Source organism: Anguilla rostrata, chromosome 4 (genome assembly GCF_018555375.3).
Source record: "Anguilla rostrata isolate EN2019 chromosome 4, ASM1855537v3, whole genome shotgun sequence".
NCBI lineage: Eukaryota > Metazoa > Chordata > Actinopteri > Anguilliformes > Anguillidae > Anguilla > Anguilla rostrata.
Window position 1 is genome coordinate 6,720,058 of NC_057936.1, and position 25,088 is coordinate 6,745,145.

The 25,088-nt window shown below is 46.5% G+C and overlaps 1 protein-coding gene across 1 annotated transcript; it reads right to left on the minus strand.

Moving 5' to 3' along the window:
- Nucleotides 1-254: 254 nt before the first annotated feature.
- On the minus strand, nucleotides 255-24,338 carry atp8b3 (ATPase phospholipid transporting 8B3). The gene is made up of 28 exons (XM_064330319.1): nucleotides 24,054-24,338; nucleotides 21,989-22,054; nucleotides 21,528-21,619; nucleotides 21,319-21,432; nucleotides 19,951-20,049; nucleotides 19,202-19,263; nucleotides 18,668-18,740; nucleotides 18,493-18,563; nucleotides 17,512-17,600; nucleotides 16,025-16,183; nucleotides 14,515-14,603; nucleotides 13,164-13,357; nucleotides 12,679-12,887; nucleotides 11,992-12,023; nucleotides 11,433-11,589; nucleotides 10,175-10,363; nucleotides 9,336-9,448; nucleotides 8,586-8,756; nucleotides 7,761-7,872; nucleotides 7,292-7,367; nucleotides 5,962-6,085; nucleotides 5,570-5,756; nucleotides 5,067-5,290; nucleotides 4,122-4,205; nucleotides 2,762-2,986; nucleotides 2,461-2,599; nucleotides 1,677-1,807; nucleotides 255-1,178 (listed from the first exon to the last, which is right to left on the minus strand). Exons 2-28 carry the CDS (start codon nucleotides 22,023-22,025, stop codon nucleotides 903-905), a joined length of 3,528 nt encoding a protein of 1,175 aa, XP_064186389.1. The 5' UTR covers nucleotides 22,026-22,054; nucleotides 24,054-24,338; the 3' UTR covers nucleotides 255-902.
- Nucleotides 24,339-25,088: the final 750 nt, after the last annotated feature.

The window sequence follows — 25,088 nt, forward strand, 5'->3', positions numbered from 1 at the left end:
TGAGAAAGAAATGCGAAGGAAAGGAAAAAGGTGGTGGTGGGTGTGGAGGGGGGTTAGGGGGGGGCTGAAGCCCCTCTGCAGCACCAGTCAGCGATCAGAGCGGGACCCCAAAAAATGCTCACGAGCACAAACAATGACTTGGAGGATGAGGTCTAATCTTCCTCAGTGAATCCTTTTCTGATCAATCCCAGAGGGGAGTGTTTGTTCATTGCAGCACGTGTGTGCGCTTACAAATTATACATTTTAATTAAAAATAAAGAAAACACATTTTCCTAAAATATTATTTTTATTGTAAAAATACAGAGGCACTTGCACATGTACACACACACCATGCACCTGTCTCTAAGGGCCTGATATACTAGTACCTTCAGAACGCTCAAAATCTTTCAGCACATGCAAAACTATGACTGGTGCAAAAGAAATACCCTGACCAATCATTGGCCATGTTATTGGTTTCGCGTGTGGCAAAAGGTTTCTCACATTCTGAAGGTCTTCGAAAATCAGGCCCTAAATGTACCGTTGCCTTTGGTTCCAAGGAAAGGCTAATATTAGGCTAATATTAATATTAATATTGATATCGATTTACTCCCCTTTCATTCTCATTTCATACTTTCATCCAGTATTTGGGAAGTGATGGGGTACATTAGCTTACAGCACTTTAGCAGGCAGCAGTGTGGTACAAGGCTTATGCAACTGGGCTTGTATTGCTTCGGTATACACCCAGCTACGATGCACCAATGTAAAACTGTGTACGCTGGTCTGGCTAGGAGCATCTGCTAAATGCCAGTGACGTAATTCTACAGTGGTCCTCTCTGAATACGAGCTCGAGTGCTACGTGGGCACTAAACCAAAGCATCAGGGGCAGAACACGCAACACTGCCAGTAGCGTCCATGACAAGTCTTCATCGGCTTGTTTCCGTGGTAGCAGCAGCAGCAGCAGCCATGGTCTTCCCTTCCTCTGTTGTGCGTGGAGCGTCCGAGTCAGTTTTCCCCGCGGTGTCCCTCCCGTCCTCCGGGGGCGCTGCGCTGCGGCGGCTGGCCCCCGAGGTGACCAGCCGGCCAAACCCTTTGCCCTGGGACATGGCGTAGGACGAGCGCCGCTGCAGGTCTCCCCTCCTGAAGTGAAGCTTCATCTCCTGGGGCCCTCCGGGCGAAGAGGTCGTCCCTGAGCTGTGAACCTGGGATTCGCATACATCAGCGCGTTAGCGTAGCGCCAGCTAGATAAGGCTAGCGGTCATACAGAAAGGCAGGGGTGTCAAACTCCGTTTCGCAGTTTTGCAGGTTTTTGCGGTTCCCTTTGAATCTTGCCTTCGTTTTGAGTAGGGCTGCCCAACCCTGTTGCTAGAGACCTGCCATCATGTACATTTTCATTTCAACTCACGTGATTCTACTAATTAGAAGCTCAACGAGATCTCGCGCTGCTGAGTGAGGTGTGCTTTGTTAGGGGTGGAGTAAAAACCTAAAGGATGGTAAATATCCAGGAACCTGGTTGGGCAGCCCTAATTTTAGGCCTTGTTTTGTCAATAAAGGTCTTAAATTTAGGGCTTAAATGCTAAAACAGACAAAAAAAAAAATCCAGCAGGCAACGTGAACCCCCCCCAGGACTGGAGTGTCATACCCCAGCAGTGAGATTTGGCTCCGCCCCACTCCCCACTCCCCTCCCAAAACTCTCTTACCCGGTGTGTGTCAGAGGGGCGGAGGACGAAGGCGAGGGCTCGAGCGGTCATGGAGGGGAGAACGGCGACGCAGGCGGTGAGCACCGCGGTCAGCCACAGCAGCGGGCTGCTGAACACGTTCTCCGACACACCTAAACGGGGGGAGCACAGGGGTGAACGCGCATGGAGAGGTTCGTACGAAATACTGATAGTATGTGTGTGTGTGTGTGTGTGTGATATCCACAAGTACCTGTGTGTGTGTCTGTGTGTGTGTGTGTATGCGTGTGTGTGTGTGTGTGTGATATCCACAAGTACCTGTGTGTGTGTGTGTGTGATATCCACAAGTATGTGTGTGTGTGTGTGTGTGTGTGTGTGTGTGTGCATCTGTGTGTGTGTGTGCGTGTGATATCCACAAGTACCTGTGTGTGTGTGTGTGTGTGATATCCACAAGTATGTGTGTGTGTGTGTGTGTGTGCGTGTGATATCCAGAAGTACCTGTGTGTGTGTGTGTGTGATATCCACAAGTACCTGTGCGTATGTGTGGGATATCCACAAGTACCTGTGTGTGTGTGTGTGTGTGTGTGTGTGTGATATCTGCAAGTACCTGTGCGCATGTGCATGTGTGTGTGTGTGTGCGTGTGTGTATTAAGCATGTGTCCGTGTGTGTGTGTATGCATGTGTGTGTGTGTGCGTGTGTGTATTAAGCATGTGTCCGTGTGTGTGTGTATGCATGTGTGTGTGCGTGTGTGTATTGAGCATGTGTCCGTGTGTGTTAGTGTGGGTCTGTCTACGCGAGTGTGTTTACCAGAGAAGTAGTAGTCTGTAGGGGCGGCGGCATGCAGGCGGGGGTTGTGAAGGACCCGTGTCGACACGAAAAACAGCGCCAGGCTCAAAAAAATCGCTCCAACGTTGAACTTCGTCCAGAATCCAGTGCACAGAATTATCTGAGAAGCACACGAAACACCGGAAAGCTTTTTTTTGTTGTTTGTTGCAGCATTACAGCACTAGAATAGATTATTCTCTTTCTTCACAGGCCAGTACAATTTAAGCCAATTCAAACCGTTCGATTGGACTATTTCTGAGCCGCACAAGCTCGAGCCTCTGACCTCGACAGTGACAGAGAAGATGAGTCCGGTCTCCACGACGATGGCGAAGGACTGGTAGTCCAGCGGGGAGTAGGAGGCCACCCCGAGCGGGATGAAGAAGTGGACCAGGGAGGTGTAGAGGGAGTAGAGGAGGGTCGCCGCCAGCTTCCAGGGGTTGAAGAGCTCCTGCCTCAGCCCGAGCCGGTACAGCTCCGGCCACTGCAGGCTGGCCTCCGCGCTCACGTCCTGCCCGACCACAGCAGACATTTCCCATCAGCCACAGCAGTGGACGACACGTCGCTCTGGGGTGCATTAAATGCCCGACTCTGGCCACACACGTGTCGGTTTGCAGAGATGAGGGGTGTGCAACTGGACAGCGATGCTCCCATTCCACTAGGCCTATTGTCAAGCTTTCACGTGGCCTGGTTCCGACTGAATCCCCTTTGAAGAGTAGGTTTTCTGAATTTCTTTTTCCCCCCCTCAAAACTCTAAGTCAGTGTTCTAGAACTCCCTTGCTTTCAAGTCACCAGCAGGGACTGTGACATCAGCATTAGAATGTTCACTTAAGTTTCCAGTGTTCTTTCTCCCTTCTACAATTATTTTTCTTATCTGTTGGCTACACACAGGGATGGATCTAGAAATTATTAATTGCGCAGGAAAAACATTATTGTTGAAAGGCCCCCCACCCCCATGTACACACACACACACGCACACACACACACACACCACCTCTAGGGTCGCCCTGAATTCACTAGTGCCTGGGAAAGCTTTTGTCTCTCACACACCCTTAGCTCTGCCCCAGATACACACATGCTCCACCAGGTGGAGTGATGATGGTAGAAACCCAAGAGAAAAAAAAAAAACCTCAGTCCACAGATCAAATAGAGTCAAGCGTGATGTAACATCACAGGTCGATCGACTTTCATATCTTTAACGTGTTTCAGAAACATTGGAGAACATTCTAGTAGTGGTCCCATCTGGTTAAGAACAGTACAAGAATAGTTCATCACAAGAACCAAGCCTGTGCTCAAACAACCCTTCTACTATAAGACCTGGCAAGCTGTAACATTCATCGACCCCTTCAGTGAGAAAAAAAAAACAAAAAAAAACTTCTTTCATCTGTAGAGTACTAAAAAATCTCCTGATGTGCATAATTAACACATAAAAAAAAAAAAACATCATGGAGAAGATGTGTCAATGCCATTTTCTGCATGTAAGAACTATGACAAACCTGCTGAACATGTCATAATAAAAATGAATATGAAGGGCCATACAAAATTTTGTTTAATTTTAATTCTGGACAAAAAGCGGATAACATTCATTGAACCATTCTTGCTGTGTTCTCTGTGAAATAAAATTAGAATTAAAAAGCTGTTCATACCTGTTCCAAAAGAGCCAAGCAGAGCACGGGGTAGATTGTGTACATAACCGTGTACAAGGTGATGAACCAGTTCTCATATACATGCTGAGAGAGAGAGAGAGAGGGAGGGAGGGAGGGAGGTAGAGAGAGAGTGAGAGAAAGAGAAATTTGGAACAGAACTATGGGTTTTTTTCTCCTAGCAGTTTCCGGCAATTAATTCTTGAACTCTGCCCATATCATTTTGTACTCAGCCTCCCCACTGTCTTTTAAAAAACGATCAGCCAGTCAGAGTTACATTATGTTAAGTTTGTGTAAAAGCTGGCACACACGCAGGCATAAGACACCAGCGGTTGGCGGAAACTACCCTGAAAGCGTAGCTTTGTACAACCTACCAATTACTTCACACTGAAAGCAGTTCCCCAGACAATGACGCGTGTGTGAGCAATATCTTCTTTGTGGGGAGAAGCACTACACAGGGGAGGGGCGCCAGCATTGTGTGCTGATTGGCGGTTGACCGTTGGCATCTCTGGTGAAGAGCTACTCCACTATCATTCAATTAGTCACTCAGAATTAGAGCAGAAAGAGAGAGGAAGCTGTATTTGGTCTAAGGTGTCGGGGAAAATATTTTACAACCAATGGTAGGTCCTGTAGTCAACTATTCAAAATGAAGTCATTTACTACAACCGCCACACAAATTTGAATGTAGACCTAACAGCAAACTGCCGCACAAATGTAATTAAATTACTAGTTTAACTACATATGTAGTTTACTACCAGTTTAACTACTCCCCAACACTGTAGGATACCATATTTTAAACTTTCCTCCATATTTAAGTAAAGCTATTGGTCATTTTGCCAGAAATGTGGCCTACGTGCTCCAATGAATCCACCTTTGAATATTTCAGCGGCAGCATTTCGGCTTGCCGACGCCCTGCCGCCGCCCTGCCGACGCCTCAGGTGAGCTCACCAGTGCGCTGAAGCCGTTGTAGAAGCTGTACCAGGTGTGCACCATGGCGAAGGTGGTGGTCTTGTACAGGAAGTAGCGCAGGAAGCTGCAGATGCGCCGGTACGACCAGCGCCCGTGGACCAATAGCAGCTTGGCCAAAAATCGGAACTGGGCCAATGAGAAGTCGGCGTTCTGCACCGCCTGGCTGCCTTCTACCCCGCTCAGTCCCACTCCGATGTGAGCCCCTGAGAGAACGAGAGAGAGAGAGAGAGAGAGAAGGAGAGGGAGGGAGAGAGGGAAACAGAAAGAGAGAGAGGGAGGGAGGGAGAGAAAGAAATAGAGAAGGATGGTTTGAATCATCTTGAATGCTACGTCTTCGCTCTGCGAACAGAAACGCCTTCTCCCAATCTCTCCCTGAGCAGGATTTTTTTCAAAGTATGCTCCTCCTTGCGTGCTTCTCTGTTCCTCCCACTACGTATGCACCCCGTCCCACCACCCCAAAAGTCCTCCGCCCGGCCCCTCACTCTTAATCATGTTCACGTCGTTGGCTCCGTCTCCGATCGCCATGGTGATGGCGGACGTGTGCTTCCTGATGAGCTCGACCACGCCCGCCTTCTGCCCCGGGGTCATCCGGCAACACAGCACCGACTGGCAGTGCCTGGACAGGGACACGAAACGCTCCCCCAGCTCCGGCTTGTCTTCCATCTCTTCCTGCAGAGAGAGAACGAGAGAGAGAGAGGGAGAGTGGGAGAGAGAGGGAGAGGAAGAGAGAGAGTAAGGGAGAGAGAGTGGGAGAGAGGGAGACAGAGAAAGAGAGAGAGAGGGGGAGGTTGTAAAAAGTAGTGCAGGTGTATATGTTATTATGTATGTGAGCATCCATCCAGTATGTTTTTGTTGTTGTTGTTGTTTTTGTTACCAACTCAGGTCCGGTGACAACCAATGCCATTTTGCTGCCCTCCGTCTTCCGGTATTTGCCCCAGCAGTCAGGCTCATTGCCCTTTGTGAGGGTAACATCAGGCTCGGGGGTCTGGAGGAGCTGTCTGCAGCACAGAGAGGAAGCAGACGGGTCTGCTCCATGACACGGGCCGACGCTGGGAGACCACAGACGCTGTACCAGACCTGGGTCAAATACCTATTTGTTTTGGATTCAAATACTTTTCTGTGCTCTATTGATCTTGCCTGGTGTAATTAAGCCTGCCAATATGACCAGAATGCGAGGTTTGCACTTTTTGAGAGTATTTCATTGGTTCCAATACACCAGACAAGATCAGTAAAGCCTGGAAAAGTTTTTGAATCCAAAACAAATACGTATTTGACCCAGGTCTGGTAAGTACTGTTTACTTTTGCCTCCTTTAATTGCACTTTTTTTTACATTTATTTTGAGGTAGCTTTTTATGTCAACAAAATGTATATTTTAGATTGCAAGATGTCAGAGAGTGTGAGAGTCAAAGCTGCATCAAATTTAATGTGTTTTTGCTGAAGTGTTTCAGATTAATGGCATCACACAGGTCTGCCGATGGTGTGTCAGTGTTTGAGTGTGTCAGTGTATGAGAGTGTCAGTGTGTGGGTATGTCAGTGTTTGTGTGTGTAGGCATGAGGGTTTGTCAGTATAAGTGTGTCGGTGTGCGGATTTGTCAATATGAGTGTGTTGGTGTGCGGGTTTGTCAGTATAGATGCGGGTTTGTAGTATAGTCGGTGTGCGGGTTTGTCAGTATGAGGGTGTCGTGTCGTTTGTCATAGAGTTGTCGTTCTTTTCATTGAGGTATGAGTGCGGTATGTCAGTATGAGTGTGGTGTGAGGTTTGTCAATATGAGTGGTGTCGGTGTGCGGGTATGTCAGTATGAGTGTGTCGGTGTGCGGGTTTGTCAGTATGAGTGTGTCGGTGTGCGGGTTTGTCAGTATGAGTGTGTCGGTGTGCGGGTATGTCAGTATGAGGGTGTCAGTGTGCGGGTTTGTCAGTATGAGTGTGTCGGTGTGCGGGTATGTCAGTATGAGTGTGTCGGTGTGGGTTGTCAGTATGAGGGTGTCGGTGAGGTATGTCAGTATGAGTGTGTCGGTGTGGGGTATGTCAGTATGAGGGTGTGAGTGTGCGGGTATGTCAGTATGAGTGTGTCGGTGTGCGGGTTTTTCAGTATGAGGGTATGAGTGTGTGGGTTTGTCAGTATGGGTGTGTCGGTGTGCGGGTTTTTCAGTATGAGGGTGTCGGTGTGCGGGTTTGTCAGTATGAGGGTGTGAGTTTTCCCGACCTCAGTTCCTCTCCCTGCAGCAGTGTGGCGTCTGTATCCAGCAGACTGCAGGAGTACCCAATATTCACAGCAGTTTCTACAAGGAAGGACAGACAGACAGACAGAGACACAGACAGACAGACAGACAGACAGACAGACAGACAGACAGACAGACAGACAGAGAGAGATACAGACAGACAAAGACACAGACAGACAGACAGACAGAGACACAGACAGACAGACAGAGAGAGATACAGACAGACAGAGACACAGACAGATAGACAGACAGACAGACAGACAGACAGAGAGAGATACAGACAGACAGACAGACAGACAGAGAGCCCTTAGCGAAACCATTTTACAGTGACCCCAGTAAACTGTCATAGATTTTACTGTTATTATTGTCATTGCTATTGTCCCCCTAAGTAGTTAATCCTGTTATTGATTACGCCTCGCTGCTATTAATCCCGTCTAAACGAATGAGCAGTACCTGTCTTGTCCCCGGTCAGCACCCACACCTTGACTCCGGCCTGCCTGAGGACGGAGATGGTGCGGGCGACCCCCTCCTGCAGCCGATCTTCGATGGCGGTCACGCCCAACAGCTGAGAGTCCGGAGCAGGAAGCAGCGTCGTTCGCGCACGGAGGCGGAGAAATCCAGGTTCAGAAAACAAAGAGACCGCCCCTCAGTATCAGGTTCCACTCGCCTGGATTCGCCAATTAGAACAATTCTTCCGCCAGGAGGCTGAGCTAATTAGCGGCATCTATGCCCGTTCACTCATAGATTACACTGTGAGAACTATACAGGGACACAGGAACAGCTGTCTGACCGGAGTTTATAGAGAAATGTCGCGAACACGCCAAATTGTGTAAACGTCTAGGATAATTAAATAAGTAGTTGCAGAATATGCAGTCCAGAAACAGATATATGGCTCTCTTTTGGTCAAAATGGGACAATGGTTGAACTGGCGAGACGTTCTATCATACAGGGAGAGTCATTGACACTGACAATTCATTAGAAACTAACGAAAAATGTATTTCACCAGCTATTCTGACTGAATAGTAGCTTGTCCAGTCGAGGCCACAAACCGGAACTGTACAAATAATTTTAAAACTGGACATTCCACTTGAAAACCGGACATCTGGGAACTCTATCCCGCACACACACATACACACACACACACACACACACACACACATAAATACACACTCCATCTCTAGGGCCCCCCCCCTCCGGACCCACTAGTGCCCGGGAAAGCTTTCCCTGCTTTTTCCCTTAGCTCCGCCCCTGCAGCTGTCACGCATTGTGGGCGTGTACCGTGAGCTCCGTCTCCATGTCGCTGTACAGCTGCTCCAGCGCGCCGTCGCCGTCGCCGTGGCGCGTCGCCGTGGCAGCCTGGGCCAGGACGCGGCTCCACTCCTCCCACAGCTCCTCCCGCACAGAGCGCCCGGACACACACAGGGTGCGCAGGCAGCCCTGAGCGTACAGCTGGAGGGCGCAGGAGAGGGGGTTTTACTCACAGTGCAAACTGAGTGTGTGTGTGTGTGTGTCTGTGTGTGTGTGAGTGCGTGTGCATATATGTGCGTGTATGAGTGTGTGCATGTGTGTGTGTGTGTGTGTGTGTGTTTGAGTGTGTGCCTGTGAGTGTGTGTGTGTGTGTGTGTGTGTGTGTGTGTGTGTGAGTGTGTGTGTGTGTGTGTGTGTGTGTGTGTATGTGTGCATATATGTGCGTGTATGAGTGTGTGCACGTGTGTGTGTGTGTGTGTGTGTGTGTGAGTGTGTGTGTGTGTATGTGTGCATATATGTGCGTTATGAGTGTGTGCACGTGTGTGTGTGTGTGTGTGTGTGTGTATGTGTGCATATATGTGCGTGTATGAGTGTGTGCACACGTGTGTGTGTGCGTGTATGTATGTGTGTCCGTGTGTGTGCGCGTTTGTGTGTGTGCGTATACGTGTGTGCGCACTTGAATGTGTGTGTGTGTGTGTATACGTGTGTTTTTACATGTGTGTTGGTTGCGCACGGTGTGTGTTTCCTGTCGTGCGTTGTGTAGTGGTTTACTTTTAACACCTCCAGTGCTTTCTCGGTGCTTTCTTGGTGAGGACTGTTCTTCTTCAGCCTCTCCAGGATGACGATGTCGGCGCCCTTACAGTACAGCTTCAGCTTCCCCTCCGGGTCCCTCACTGGGGGAGAGAGAGAGGGGGGGGGGGGGGAGAGAGAGAGAGAGGAGAGGGAGAGGGAGAGGGAGAGGGAGAGAGACACCAACCGTGCCATATTTAACGAAAAGATAGCACGTACTACAACTGTCAGTCATGAAGTTTAGTGCCTTGGGCTGACTCAGAGCAAAATGCGCTGTATCAGATTAAATGTGGGTTGATTGACTGAGTGATTGACAAACCAACCATATTAAACCATCAGACGTGAGGATTAGGGAGAGTGTGAGACAAAGTTTGAGAGAGAGAGAGAGAGAGAGAGGCAGGTGGGCATAGGCTGAGGGATGGAGAGAGGGATGCAGTGATGGATGGAAAAAGGGGAAGAGAGGAATGAGTCAGGGCTAGACTGGGAGCAAAATTTGGGTTTGGGGGGGGGGGGGGGGGATTTGCGATCACAGAACGGGGGTCAGTGGGGCAGTGGAGATTGCGATCTCGAACCGAGGAGATTGCAATCATGGACATGGTAGTGGGGGGTCGGGGGTGGAAACAGATTTTAATCATGACCCAAAAGTGGCTTAGCAGCCCAAAACTGAACCAGCCCATCTGGAATTTTCCAGAATTCCCAGACGGTCAGCCGTGAATGAGGGTGTCGGGTTCGAGCGAGCGGACGGAGCGGAGGAGAAACGCTGAAGCTCGACGAACGCGTGCGTGCGGGGCGGGGCGGGGCGGGACAGGGCGGGGTGGGGCGGGGCTCACCCAGGACGGACATGCGCCTCCTCTGGCTGCTGAAGTCCAGCAGAGCCAGCAGCTGGTACTCCCGGACCTGGCCCAGCTCGCTCACCGTCAGCGAGTCCCGGGTTCGAGACAGGAACACCCATCCCAGCTCCCGCGCCGCCCCAACCAGCGCCCCCTCGTCCGGGGAGGAGGCCTGGTACCGCAGGGTCCCTGCAATCAACACGGGACATCCTCAAAATGCTCCAGAGTACAGCACTCCACCCAGGTGTGACCCTCTAACTCTGTGACTGCTGGCAGTTTAAAAGGCACGTAAATGTTCTCCTATACCCATTCAAGTAATTATTGAGCTACATTCTGGGATTGACATTCAGTTATTTTCGGTGACTCACAACTAGCAGTTAATTTTGCATGCCTGTGAAGTGTGTGTGAAGTCTGCTTGTGACTATTTATTTATTTATCCATCATCTATCCATGACGGAGTGTAGCACAGTGGGTAAGGAACTGGGCTTGTACGAAATCCGTTCGATTCCGGTAGCACTGCGCGTATACTAAGCAAGGTACTTAACCGAAATTGCTCAGTATATATCCAGCTGTATAAATGGATACAATGTAAAAATGCTATGTAAAAGTTGTGTAAGTCGCTCTGGATAAGAGCGTCTGCTAAATGCCTGTAATGTAAAATCCATCCATCCATCCATCCATTATCTATACCCACTTGCCAAGACATTTAAAAAAAACATTTTTAAGGGGCGTGGCTTAATAAGACCTCAGACCACCTGTAGGTTTTCATTTCAACCCTATTTGGGCACACTTGATTCCACTAATTGTAGAATCTACTCATCGAGACCTGTAGCTATTAGAATGAGGTGTGTGCTTTGTTAGGGTTGAAATGAAAACCTACAGGATGGTAGATGCCCAGGAACAGGGTTGAGGCAGCCCTGTTACAGTTATGTGTTATAGTTATAAAACTTCTCACAGAGAAAATATTTGAAACGATATTGATTCCGGGTCTGTTGAGAAAGGCCCCCCCCGGTCCCACTTTGTCAAGTGTTGCAATATCTCAGTGAGATGGACATTTTGTTCGAAAACCGGACATCTGGCAACCCTATCCCGCGTACGCACACACACACACACACACACACACACACATAAATACACACCCCACCTCTAGTGGCCCCCCAGACCCCTATCCCGCAGGCGCGCACACACACACACACACAAACATACACACACATAAATACATGCCCCCCCTTCCCCTCCCCGATTTCCCCTCACTCACCCTCTTTCCACTCGGACATGACCGTGTGACAGAGCGCCAGAGCGCAGAAAAACTCCCGCGTCTCGCCGCTGTCCTGCCCCCGCAGCCTTTCCACCAACCGCTGATCGTAGAACTGCAGGTCGCCGGTCGAGTACGGGTTCCAGCTCAGGTCCAGTTTCTGAGGGAGAGTCAAGATGCAGTACCGACAGTGGCCAGAGAGGGCGACGACAGTAAGCGTAACACACACACACACATACACGTGTGCAGATATATTCAGTCCTGAATCTATCTTCATTGATTTAAGTGCAACGGAGGGTCATCTGTAGTCAAAAAATGCTTTATTTCAGGCAGAAACATTTGCCTGAGGAAGGTTATGGTCAAAAAATTATATTTTTTTTGCTGGAACAAAAATGCCTTGGCCTTCTTTTGACGTACAGACACCTGGCGTCAATGTAACATAAATGGATGAATGGAGTGTGTATGAAAGAGTGTAAGCCGCACCAGTCAGCTAAATGGCGGGAATGTTAATGTAAAATGTACTGAAGGACTAGAGCAGCACGTCTTCAAGCTTTTTTTTTACCTCTGGTTTCTTCTCATCGTCTGGCATGGCTCCTGAAAAACATGAAAGTAAGTGTGAACAAATCAAACAAAACAAGAAGTCGACTGCAGAAACGACAGCCATTTCACAATAAGCTGCAACACTGAAAACACGGTATGAACACGATTAGACCTGTCATTTAGTGGACTTCAACCTAGGGCTCACTCCACAGGGAAAGGTGGTGGAGAGACCATATTACAGCGGGAGATACCATACCGTATTTACAGCAAGAAAGTGTAGCACATGCAGAGAGAGGAAATAACTAGTGCTCACAGAGAAAGAGAGACCATACTCCACTTGAAGAGAGAGGAATTGTGCTGCACTTTGAGAAAGAGAGAGACCATACTCCACTTGAAGAGAGAGAAACTGTGCTGCACTTTGAGAAAGATAAAGAAAGGGAGAGGCCATACTTCACTCAGAGAACCTGTCCTGCAGTCATTGAGAAAGATGGAGGAACTGTACTGCACTTGGGGAGAGAGAGAGAGAGAGGGAGAGAGAGAAAGAGAGACAGAGTAGGAGAGAGAAAGTGAGAGACAGAGAGAAAGGGAGCGATGGAGAGAGAGTAGGAGAGAGACAGAGAGACAGGGAGAGAGAGAGTGAGAGACAGACAGTGCGATGGAAAGAGAGTGGGAGAGAGAGAGAGAGAGAGAGAGAGAGAGAGAAACGTACCGTATAAGACGCTGGCGATGCAGCACTGGCGGAAGAGCAGGTGGTTCTGCGTGAGCGTGCCGGTCTTGTCGCTGAGCAGGTAGCCCACCTGGCCCAGCTCCTCGTTGAGCGCGGTGCTCCGGGCCTGGGCCGGCGTGTCCCTGGCCTCCTCGTACAGGTCCAGGTCCCAGCCAATCAGCAGGCTCTGCACCACATGGACCATCTCAAACCTGCAGCCAATCGCAGGGGAGTATCTGAGATCTGAGACGGGTCCAAACCTGATTCAGGCTTACTGGTCAGATCAAGGTAAGATGATCACTCGATCTGTCAGGTCCAGTACACACAGGCGATCAAACACACACACACACACACACAAACTATTCCAGCAAACACGGGTAACCCCTCCCCCCCAAAAAACACACACACACACACACAGTCCCACATAGACACACACATGCACACAAACTCAAAGACACTGTCCCAGGCACAGAGGCGCTGATGCTCACGAGATATAGAGTGACATGGGTATGGCCGGGGCCAGCAGGATTAAGTAGCCCCAAAAGGTGAGGAAGGCCGTGTAGGCGGGCGTGGCACCGTCCGCCAGGGCCGAGAGCGCCTCGATTCGGGGTCCCACCGTGGCCTCGAACACCCCCGTCCCCACCGCCAGGAGGAGCGCCGTCAGCAGCAGGAAGACGATGATCTGAGAACGGACGGACACACGGACGTCAGGTTCCGCCGGCCGTACGCGTCGTCACGAGTTACCGCCACTCAGACAAACACCTACAGCAGTGGTTCTCAAACTCGGTCCTTGGGGGACCACTGAGTATGCGGGTTTTCGTTCCAACCACAACTGCAATCCCAGAATTTTAACAAGCTGTTGATTTTTCTTGATTAGGTGCTTTCATGTTTTTAGAGCAGGGGTACCTAATCTTATCCAGACAGGGCCAGTGTGGGTTTCGGCTTTTGTTTCAACCGAGCAGTAGCATACCTGATTCTACTAATCAAGGTGCTTAGCAAAGACTCTAGTGGTTGATCAGTAGAATCCAGGTTTAACAGCTTTTTAAAATTCTGGGATTCCAATAGAGTGTTACAGTTTGTAGTCCTAAAACCCGGAAGTAATTTCGCTTTTTTGAGCCATGCGTTCCCTTGTCAGATTTCCAGTGCATTTTTCCAGAAAATAAGGTCTGTGCTGAACGTAAGCTCCACGTTTGTTTCTACGAGATAAATCACACCCATTAATATCACACCGTGGATTTCGAAGCTGTTATGTGCTTTTCAAAAGTAAGTTGCTGACAAGTTGATATATTGGAACTACAACAATGGTCGCTTTCTGGCAGCCGCCACTCAAGTTCTCATACTAGCCCGCCTGCACGCGACCAACCGTTGTAGTTTCAACATAGCAACTTGTTAGCAGCTTACTTTTTAAAAGCACATAACGGCTTCTAAATTCACTGTTTAGATACTAATGGGCGTAATTTATCTGGTATAACCACAGACCTTATTTTCGACAGAAAACGAAATGCCTATGGGGAAAATGAATTGTAAATTTTCCGAGGAAACCTATGGCGGAAGTAAGTCCCGAGTTGGCCTACAAAAAGAACGAAAAAAAAATCACTGGAACGAAAACCAGCAACCAAAAAGCAACCGCTGACCAAACGACAATCCACCACAGGTGCTTCTAACTATGCGACTCCTTCAGACATTTCTGTTAAAAGCGAGTTATTAATACGAGAATGCTCTTTGGTCTGCCTTCTTGCGATACAGAAGGTTAAGCTCCCGCTGTTGACTTTTGTTTAAAAAAAAAAAACCTTAAAACTGACATGGCGGAAGTGGAATACCGCGTCTCGTCTTCCTCACCCCAATGACCACTCTGTTCAGGATCCACTCCACCTGCGTCTGCTTCACCAGGAGCTGGCCGCAGTTCCGCAAGATCTTGGTGTCTGAACCTGGCGGTTATTTTTGGACGACAGCCATTCAAAGGAGGCGAAACAATATTTTACATGTTTTTTTTCCTGTGATGTAAGTTTATCCGCGTTAAACTTAATAATGTGATAGGAGTTAAGGAATTTACTTTATTATGTGGAGACAAATGAGTAAGGACTAAATATATTGTTTAAAAAAAGAAAAGAAATTTAAGCTGTGTGTATTTCCTTACAATACATGCCTAACTATAATAGCCATTATACAGCTTCAGGAAGAAAGTTCATTTTCTCATGAGTGCCCTTGATCAGGAGCTCCCAAACTGTCAGATGGGTTGAGGTGGAAAACGATATGCACTAGTAAAAAAATATCCTGAATATGATTCACTTCCTGTTGACGTTCACCACAGTGGAATTAAACACTGCTGCAGCAATTGCACTGTTAAAACAGTAATTGCTTTGACACGTCAAAAAAGAGGATGGTTTAGAGGAAACACATTCTCTCATTTGTGCAGTTTCCTAGACATCCCTTTTTTAAAATTTAAATCACAAAGAACATTACAGGAATGTTCTCAATGTTATTCAAACTGAAAAAATATAACTTTAATTGTGGACAGAGTCGGACATTCGTGTTAATTATCAGGTGTGTTGGCAATCTTAAACAAGCCCACTGTTTCAATACTTTCATTCAAAACATCCTTAAAATGCGTGTTATGACGCATATCCTCAACAACGTTTCTTTTTCCCCACGACTAACATGGAGACCATCAGGGGGCGTTTGGGGAACAGTCTCGTCACGCCCTCATCTCACCACTGAACGTCAGTCTAACCAGAATGTTTCCCTAACGTTCCGGAAGCCTTTTGTGGTAGCTGGGTATAGGCCCACCTCCCTGCCAGCACAAAACGAACGGTTTAACGAACAGTTTCTACCCAAAAAGCCATCACCACGCTGAACTCTGAACTGAAAGTACGCCCCCCCCATAGACAATATTTATACTGTGCAATACCGATATTTATTCATATTCATATTTATGTGTGCAGTACTTACATTTATTCTGTGCAATACTGGTATTTATTCTGTGCAGTCAGGTACTCTGTGCTTATTTGGTGCACACGTAGGCATAATGGGTACGCGTGTGTGAGTTTGTGTGCATGTGTGTCAGAGTGTGTGCACGCGTGTGAGCTGCATGTAGAGTTTTTATTATTCCTTTTTTATCTTTTATATTTTTTATTACCTTGTTTTGTCTTGTGTATTTGAGCTCCGCTCAGGCAGCGCGCCTGAATTTTGTCGTGCGCACCAGTGCAATGACAATAAAGAAATTCTTCGATTCCGTTCTATTCTGAAACGTTCTCCCAGGGTTACGGGAACGTTTTGTCAGTGCTCGTGACATTGCCGCTGCACGGCTGCAACGTTGCGGGAACGTTTGGCGCTAGCTGGGTGCCGATACCTGCGTAGACGGCCAGGCCGTAGACAGTTTCTGTGTTGCGTAGCACGGTTCCCCTCAACAGGATGTGGTCGGTGTCCAGCAGGTGGCGCTCTCCCCGCCAGTGCAGCTCTCCCCTGAATGAGTACATGTGACTGTTGGGCTCCTCGCAGAACACACTGCCTGTGTGGGGGGGGGGGGAGTAGGGAGTGGAGGGGATGATGGATTTGGGGGAGCGAGTGATGTATTGAGTCTGCAATGCAAATATCATGCAATGCAAACAACAGCCATTCCAGTGTTCGATGTGAAAGCTTCTCCTCCTGAGCGATATTGCAGTTTTGCATGTGGTTTTTTTTTTGTGTCTTCCGTCATACATCTTTTATCATCCCTGAATTTAATTTACCCCAGTAAATCAATACATTGAAGGTCTTTTCTCCTTGATAGACAGAAGCCGGCTCAAACCACATCGGTCCAGTTCATCATCCCCCAAAGCTGAAAGCATAAGCATCCTGACCTATCAAACCACACTCGCCCAGCACGTTGAATTCATAATATGGAACACGGTGGTAGCACAGCTTCTTAGCCCTTAAAGGTGTGAGATCACAAACGTGTGATTAGAATGTTCTTTACGGAACATTCTGGCGCTTTTGTCACCACTGGTAACTGAAAGCAATGGAGTTCTAGAACATCATCTTAGAATTTTGAAAAAACATTCCAAAAAATAAACTACTCTTCAAAGGGTTACATCACACACCCTCAAATAACATCAGCAAGGAAAAACCCACCACCTTCTAACTGTAAGTGCTTATGAAATATTCAGAACCTCTACCTGTGTTTTTCTGGGAATGTTGGATTTTTCATTATTTATCTGAGATTCGTTTTTAAAATTTGTTTTATTTTTCACAAAGGAAATAAAAAGGAAATAAACTTTTCAGAATGTCAAATATGTTATGTACCGGCATATATTAATTTAATTTCTTTAAGAGTTCTGATTGGTCTAAGCAAAGGTTTACTGCTGTTATTCCAGAGAGGAGACAGTGTTTAAAAAATACCTGGGTCAAAAACACATTTCAAATACATATTTGAATTTTCAACAAAGATGTTACTAACCAAAATGTGAAATCATATGGAAGATTTGTTCTGAACCATATTGAAAATAGATACTTCCTTTTTAAATTGTCAGCAATATTCAGGAACCCCATAAGTGTCTAAACGTATTTAACTCTTTGAAGTGTAGATTTTTTGGAATGTTTATTCAAAATTCAGGACCGTGTTTTGGAACTCCATTGCCTCCAGTCACCAGTAGTGATTGTTACATCAGCATTAGAATATTCCCTTAAGAACATTCTAATGTTCACTTAAGAACATCTCACAGCTTAATTAATGGGTATGAATAATTAGTTGATCCAGGTACATATGTGACTTAACCACTGGTGTTACTTAACAAAGCTCATCACAGTCATCGCCATGGATTACCGAAGGATAATGTTTTATGAGAGAGCGGTACAAACCATTAAAAGCCATTAGTGCTGTCTCCACAGGCTCGGTCAGTTCCTGGTGAGTGAGGGCCAAAGCCTGGCGAAACTTAAGATTGGTCTCCCTGCGAAAGTAAGGAGCAGTATCAGGAACAGGGAGCCCTCGCTAGACATGAAAATCGCAAGTCATCCCGCTACACTTCCTGAACAGAGGGTTATGAGAACAGGAGAAACAAAATGGAGCTAAGGGGTCTGTGGAGGTCACTTCCCCATCAGTTCAAAAAGTCTGAGAAAGATTGCAAAGAATTTAAACCCGAAGTGTGAAAGTTTAAAACCTGGCACAAGCTACAGCGAGCACAATGAACGCGGTGGCATTCTGGGTCGTTCGTGCCAAGGAGGCACAAAACCGCAAGCGATGACAGAGCTGCCACTCACCTTGCTGGACCTTGAAAAGGCAAATCTGCCGTATTTATTCATGAATAGCGCTGCCTGGCTATAAACTGACGCCATATCTGGTTCACATTACATGGATCACACGCCTCATAGAATATGGTTCAAACTACGACTATGAACCTTTTAATGTTCTTTTTCTTGTTTCCTTTTTTTACCTGATATTTAAAAAACCCCCTCTAGGGACAAACGGTTGAAATCAGACCTGGGTCAAATACCTATTTGTTTTGGATTCAAATGCTCTTCCGTGCTCTACTGATCTTGCCTGGTGTAGTTGAGCCTACCAATATGACCAGAATGTGGGGTTTGCACCTTTTGAGAGTACTTCATTGGTTTCAATACACCAGAGAAGATCAGTAAAGCATAGAAAAAGTATTTGAATCCAAAACAAATACGTTTTTGACCCAGGTCTGCTTGAAATGAACACCAGGTTATGTACGAAGGCGAAACACGTCTGACGTCTCAATAGCGTCTGCCCCTGCTCGGAGGAGCCGTTTATATAGGGTAATGGATAAATTATGGCGGCGTTCGCGACCGCGTGAACGTTCGCGGAGATGGCGGACGGACCCGTCAATGTCGGCCGTCTCCACGTAGCAGAGGCTGTGCGGCTCGGAGCTGCAGAGGAGGAGCAGGTCCGCCTGAGGGGGGAGGAGAGAGAGAGAGAGAGAGAGGCTCAGCCCACAAAATACATTCATTTATTAGTCGGTTTCAGTACTCTGTGGCGCCCCCTGCAGGAGCTCACCGGCACTATCTGGTCGACGTGGAGACGCAGCACGTCGCCCACACACACGTCCTGCCACTGAGCGGTACAGAACCTGCGAGAGAGAGCGAGAGAGAGGGAGGGAGAGAGAGAGAGAGAGAGAGAGAGAGAGAGGGAGGGAGGGGGAGAGAGAGGGAGAGAGAGACATAGAGAGAGAGGGAGAGAGAGAGAGAGAGGGAGGGAGGGAGGGGGAGAAGAGGGAGAGAGGGAGAGAGAGACATAAGAGAGAGAGGGAGAGAGAGAGAGAGATTAATGGATACAAACTTATAGATGTTCTGTCTGATATTTACATGGCAATGCTGTTTGTTGTGCCTTTTCATCTTCTGTACTGCAGATGAAAACACCAAAAAAACATTTTTTAAAAACAGCTAAGATTAACATGGAGGTAATATAAAAACAACGATATAATATGGGACTTGCATAGTAAATATACACACGCACGCGTGCATACACATGTACACACACACTCACACACACACACACACACACACACGCACACCCACAGCCTGTCCTCACCCCTCAGGAGTCAGTATGTCACAGGGCCGTCTGTTAATCTGTTTATCACTGCGTCGCCTGGCCTGAGGAAGAGAAAGGGGCGGGGGGGGGGGGGGGGGGGGTTATATCACATATGACACGTTTCACCGTCTCCATGGCGACGGGGCCCCTGATATTTACATCCCTCCGTTAGAGAATATCGATGGAAGAGAGAGAGATGCAAATGCCTGCTCACGGCTGGAATGGGCTTGATCAATGTATGTACGCAGCCCTGGCTACATAGCCACAGAGCCCTATAGAGGTTCTCCCCGGGAAATCTGTCAGCAGGGACGTGGGGGTGGGGGGGGGGGCAGGCTACAGTGTCTCCAGCCACTGCCCCTTTGTCCTCCTTGGCTGAAATGCCCCTCTGGACCAAATAAATAAATAATAATAATAATTATTATTATTATTATTATTGCTGCTGTTATTGTTATAATTATGATTACTGCTATCAAACCTAATGAAATCAGCGTAGTCATTATAAAACTGAAATGTCAGATGATAGGTTAACAGGGGTATGATGTAGTGTGCTGGCATCGGGGGGGCGCTGGGGGGGGGTTTTCTTGGCTTGAGCCCCTGCCCCTCAAAATGTCTGTGCACGCCGCTGTCTATCAGCGATGAGCATGGAAACGGCGATGGGCGTACTGGAGACGCCGAGGAGGACGAATATGTTACGATCGGCGCACCGAAGGAAGAGAGGAAGAGTAGCGTGACGATGAGGAGGCTCTCACCAGGTCGTCCCTCAGGTCTTTGAGTCCCCTGATGGACAGCACCATGAGCAGGGGGATCATGGTGATGTACCAGCGCAGCGTGGAGATGGCTGGAATGCTCTAGAAACACAAAGGCACCCCGATTTTGTGAAGAAGCCAAACCCTGAACACCATCTCAGAAAGGAATTAACCCTCAACACCATCTCAGAAAGGAATTAACCCTCAACACCATCTCAGAAAGGAATTAACCCTCAACACCATCTCAGAAAGGAATTAACCCTCAACACCATCTCAGGAAGGAATTAACCCTCAACACCATCTCAGAAAGGAATTAACCCTCAACACCATCTCAGAAAGGAATTAACCCTCAACACCATCTCAGAAAGGAATTAACCCTCAACACCATCTCAGAAAGAAATTAACCCTAAACACCATCTCAGAAATAAACTAACCCTGAATAACATCTCAGAAAGGAATTAACCCTCAACACCATCTCAGAAAGAAATTAACCCTCAACACCATCTCAGAAAGGAATTAACCCTCAACACCATCTCAGAAATAAACTAACCCTGAATAACATCTCAGAAAGGAATTAACCCTCAACACCATCTCAGAAAGAAATTAACCCTCAACACCATCTCAGAAAGGAATTAACCCTCAACACCATCTCAGAAAGAAATTAACCCTCAACACCATCTCAGAAAGGAATTAACCCTCAACACCATCTCAGAAAGGAATTAACCCTCAACACCATCTCAGAAAGAAATTAACCCTCAACACCATCTCAGAAATAAACTAACCCTGAATAACATCTCAGAAAGGAATTAATCCTCAACACCATCTCAGAAAGAAATTAACCCTCAACACCATCTCAGAAAGAAATTAACCCTCAGCACCATCTCAGAAATAAACTATCCCTGAATAACATCTCAGAAAGGAATTAACCCTGAACACTATCCCATAAAAGAACCAACTCTGAACACTGTCTCAAAGGAACTGACCCTAAACACTGCTTTGAGCCAGAACAAACTCTGAAAATTCATCATGGAAATGAGACTAACATGGTCACATCCTATAATAGATGCTTTATATACTTAACCATTGTTAAACACTGGAACAAACACTAAACAATATTGTGCACAAAACATTTTACTTTTTAAATTAATTAACATATTTTTAAACAGTTCCTTTTTCTTTACAAAAGCTTTGTGGCATGTTCAGTGGTCACCAAAATGAATTCCGTAAACTGTATTTTTAAACAAAGTCTTCATTTCTAATTCAAAGTTACAACTGTGGATTGAATCCAGGCTTTATTTCTTGTGAAATATTTAGCACAAAGTAGCATAGCACAGAGTCAACAAATAAGAGGTGGGGAAAAAAGTTTCTGACCTGCAATATCACCATGACCAGGAAGAAGAGGTTGGCCATACGATGGAACTGTTCATACAGCGACAGTGGCAAGAATGTCAGGGCGGAATATTTATAACTGCGCACCAGATTGTCCTGGCAACAAAACAGGCATACTGTTAATACACATAATCAAGTAAAATATGAGGCTGGTCTGCATTCTTCTAAAGTATCTCGGTTGCGTGACTTACGGCATATTTCCCCTTGCGGAAGCACAGTACAGATCTCCTCTGTAGTTTTTTGTGGAACTGGCGATCGTTAGCTCGTACTTCCCAGGTGAAGTCTGAAACAAAGACCGACAGCAGTCAAAGAGCAGCGTAGATACAGCCAAGGCGTGACTTGGCGGGATGGCGGGATGCCTGCCATCCCAATGCATTTTGTTTAGATTATTCATTCAAGTTTTTAAAAAGTCTTTGTGTTTTGATTTGTTTAGTATTTCAGCCTCAACCCCCCAGTGTGTATGCGTGATCAGCCTAGCAGCAAAAAAACCCTCCCCCTTTCATTAAAACGACATGAAATTTGTGCGTTGAGTAACCCCAACGTAAACAGACACAGACACGAAACACAGGTAGTGAATTTTTATTTAAAAAATGTTTTTTTTTTAAAAAAAAGGCTGAAGGGTGCGGAAGGGGCAACAAGCCGGCAGACTGACCTGTGGTTTCACAGCCGGTGGGATTTGGGGACGACATGGTGGAACAGGCAGGGACGAGCAAATGGCCTGAGCAAGGGGGGGGGGGGGGGGAGAAAGGTAACAGCAGATAACTTCATCTGGTAACTTATTCGCTTTTGTCGCTATGGTTACTTTGTATTCATTTGGCAACTTAATCTTCACATGCCGCCTGACTGAATGCGTCCTTTTTAAGGGCAGGGTCACTGTTTGGGAGTGGGGGTGGTTGTGTTGTAGGTTGGAGTGACAACCAGATATGTTGTCCCAGGCCCTGGAAGGTGGGTGGGGGTGGGGGTGGGGGGCAATGATCTGTGAACTTCTGCTAAAAAATACTATTGGTCCAGACCTGGGAATAACATAATGATATAATTCTGTCCTGAGCTCGGCCAATTTCACCTGGTAGCCCAGCTTAGAGGTCTGCCAAAAGGTCTGAGAGAAATCTGTGTGAACATTTACGATGAGTAGATCAGCCTTGAAAATAATTTGCCAAAAAAAAAAAAAAAAGTTGTAGAAAATTGTCAGTGAGATTTACACGGCACAGGCTGGGGTCTGACAGAGTGGGATGGCATTGGGCCAATGTGATTTAATGGGGCATGTGGCTTTGTCAGAAATTACACTTGACAGCTTTTCAACTATAAATGTTTTTTTTTTCCTCATGAAAGGTATGAATAACGATCATTGCAATCAAATGAGCTTGTTCTCTCTAGCCAGGGTTCTCAAAGTTGATCATGGGCCCCCCCTGTGTGTGCTAGTTTTTGTTCCACCCGTAGTCACAATCCCTAAATTGTAACAGGCTGTTAATTGTTCTCAATTAGACCCTTTCAATGTCTACTGTGGGATGACGAAGCACGCGTCCCACACGTTCTGTATTCACTTCCCGTTACTTTTGTTCAATCAGGTCAGTTAATGTGGTTGCCTTTTGAAAATTTGAATTTAACTGGAGACTTACCAGTGAAAGCAATGAGGCTCTACCTGGAGAAAGTGTGGACGTATATGACTAAAAGTGTTTACGTCAGCGCTGAAATAATAATAATAATGCAGTTTTCAAATTCAACATGAATAGCAAAACTAATCTATTAACCCTTTAAAGGTGTAAGATCACAAATATATTATTAGAATGTTCTTAAGTGAACACTCTAATGCTGATGCAACAATCACTACTGGTAGCTGAAAGCAAGTTCCAGAACACTAACTTAGAACTTTTGAAAAAAAACAAACAAAACAACAACAACAACTACATTCCACAAAACCTACTCTTCGAAGGGTGGATACAGTTGGAACCAGGCCAGGTGAAAGCTTGACAGTAGGCCAGGTAGAATGGGAGCATCATACGCCTCTCATCTCATCCTGCAAACTGATACGTATGTGACCAGAGCTGGGCATATCGCTGTTCGCACTGATTTGCACATTCAGGAATGTCCCTTACAGAGAATACACTGCAATTCATTGTGATTCATAAATTCCACAACAGTGTAATGCATTGCAATATCACAAGATGGCAAAAAAAATTGTATATTTGGCCGTATTGATATATAAGTGCTACAATATCTTTTGATGAATTTTTTTATTTTTTTTATTTTATTTCAGTGTATTCTAAATCTATGAGAGGCAACCCCTATATACACAACTAAAAACAAAGATAGACCCTCCCCCCATCAACTGTGACTACAATTTACTGACTATGATCACTCCACACTTTAGAACTCCTCTATGTATGTTCACACAGAACAAATGTTGTTATATCCATTTATGTGCACCTCAACAGAGCAAGCTACCATTTTTAGACAGAATAGATGAAAAGGCATCTATTTTTACCCCAGCGGAGGTATTAAAAAAAAAAAAAAACAGTTGTTAGAACTGTTGTTTCCATTACCAAGACGCTGAAGCATAGCTGAGCAATAACAGTGTCGTCACTGGCTCTATAGGTCTGTACTTAGTAACGCTGAGACTCATGGGAACTAGACATCCTCAGATTGTACCTCCAGCCTTCGCAGTGTTAGAACAAGTTGGAATAACACATCTGCTGTTTGCCTTTTTTATTTGTACTTACCTATTCCTTCTGTCCTCTTTCTTCCCGTCCCTCGATTCAAATAAATTCAATTTTAAAGGCAAAGTTGTTGGCACAAAACAAACATTGTAAATGTCACCAAAGCATAACATAACATGCAAGTGCTGTGGGAAAACAAATATGCATATTTTCCATTGAATAGTAGTATACACTATGACTAGAATGACTCTCTTTCTATCCTTCTCTCTTCCCCACTCTCTCTCAGTCTCAATATACTTTTGTATCCACAGAGAGGAGAACTAAACTCCACTGTCTGCACTCTACCTGTTGCACTAAAGGAGGGGGATGTGGAGGAGGAGGCGGAGCTAGACTGGCTGGGGAGAAATCAGTGAGTGTTCGTGAGAGGCCGTTTTTGTCTAATCACAAACACCATCTGACCCCTGAGACCCGGCCCCCCCCCTCCCCCATCCCTGAGGGCGACTAATCAACACTGCACCTTTGAGAGCTCCTCACCTGGTCCTCTGAATGAAGTCTGACATCACTCACAAGCTCTTCATTTGAAAGGAACCTTTGTACAGAAAGAGCTCTTTATGTACAAGGGGCAGGGATAGTTAGCCTAGCACTCTTTATGTACAGGGGACAGGGATAGTTAGCCTAGCACTCTTTATGTACAGGGGACAGGGATAGTTAGCCTAGCACTCTTTATGTACAACAAGGGACAGGGATAGTTAGCCTAGCACAATTTATGTACAACAAGGGACAGGGATAGTTAGCCTAGCACTCTTTATGTACAACAAGGGACACTGATAGTTAGCCTAGCACTCTTTATATACAACAAGGGACAGGGAGAGTTAGCCCAGCACTCTTTATGTACAACAAGGGACAGGGATAGTTAGCCTAGCACTCTTAATGTACTGAAGACAGGGATAGTTAGCCTAGCACTCTTTATGTACAACAAGGGACAGGGATAGTTAGCCTAGCACTCTTTATGTACAACAAGGGACAGGGATAGTTAGCCTAGCACTCTTTATGTACAACAAGGGACAGGGATAGTTAGCCTAGCACTCTTAATGTACT

Bases quoted from the DNA above. Each gene is read 5' to 3' on its own strand.
- atp8b3 (XM_064330319.1), bottom strand. From the start codon at position 22,025: ATGTCGTCCCCAAATCCCACCGGCTGTGAAACCACAG. The intron at 6,086-7,291 runs GTCGGGAAAACT...TCTGTGCTGCAG, and splicing joins CTGCAGGGAGAGGAACTGAG to ACAGCTCCTCCAGACCCCCG. The intron at 2,600-2,761 runs GTCAGAGGCTCG...TGTGCTTCTCAG, and splicing joins TCTTCTCTGTCACTGTCGAG to ATAATTCTGTGCACTGGATT.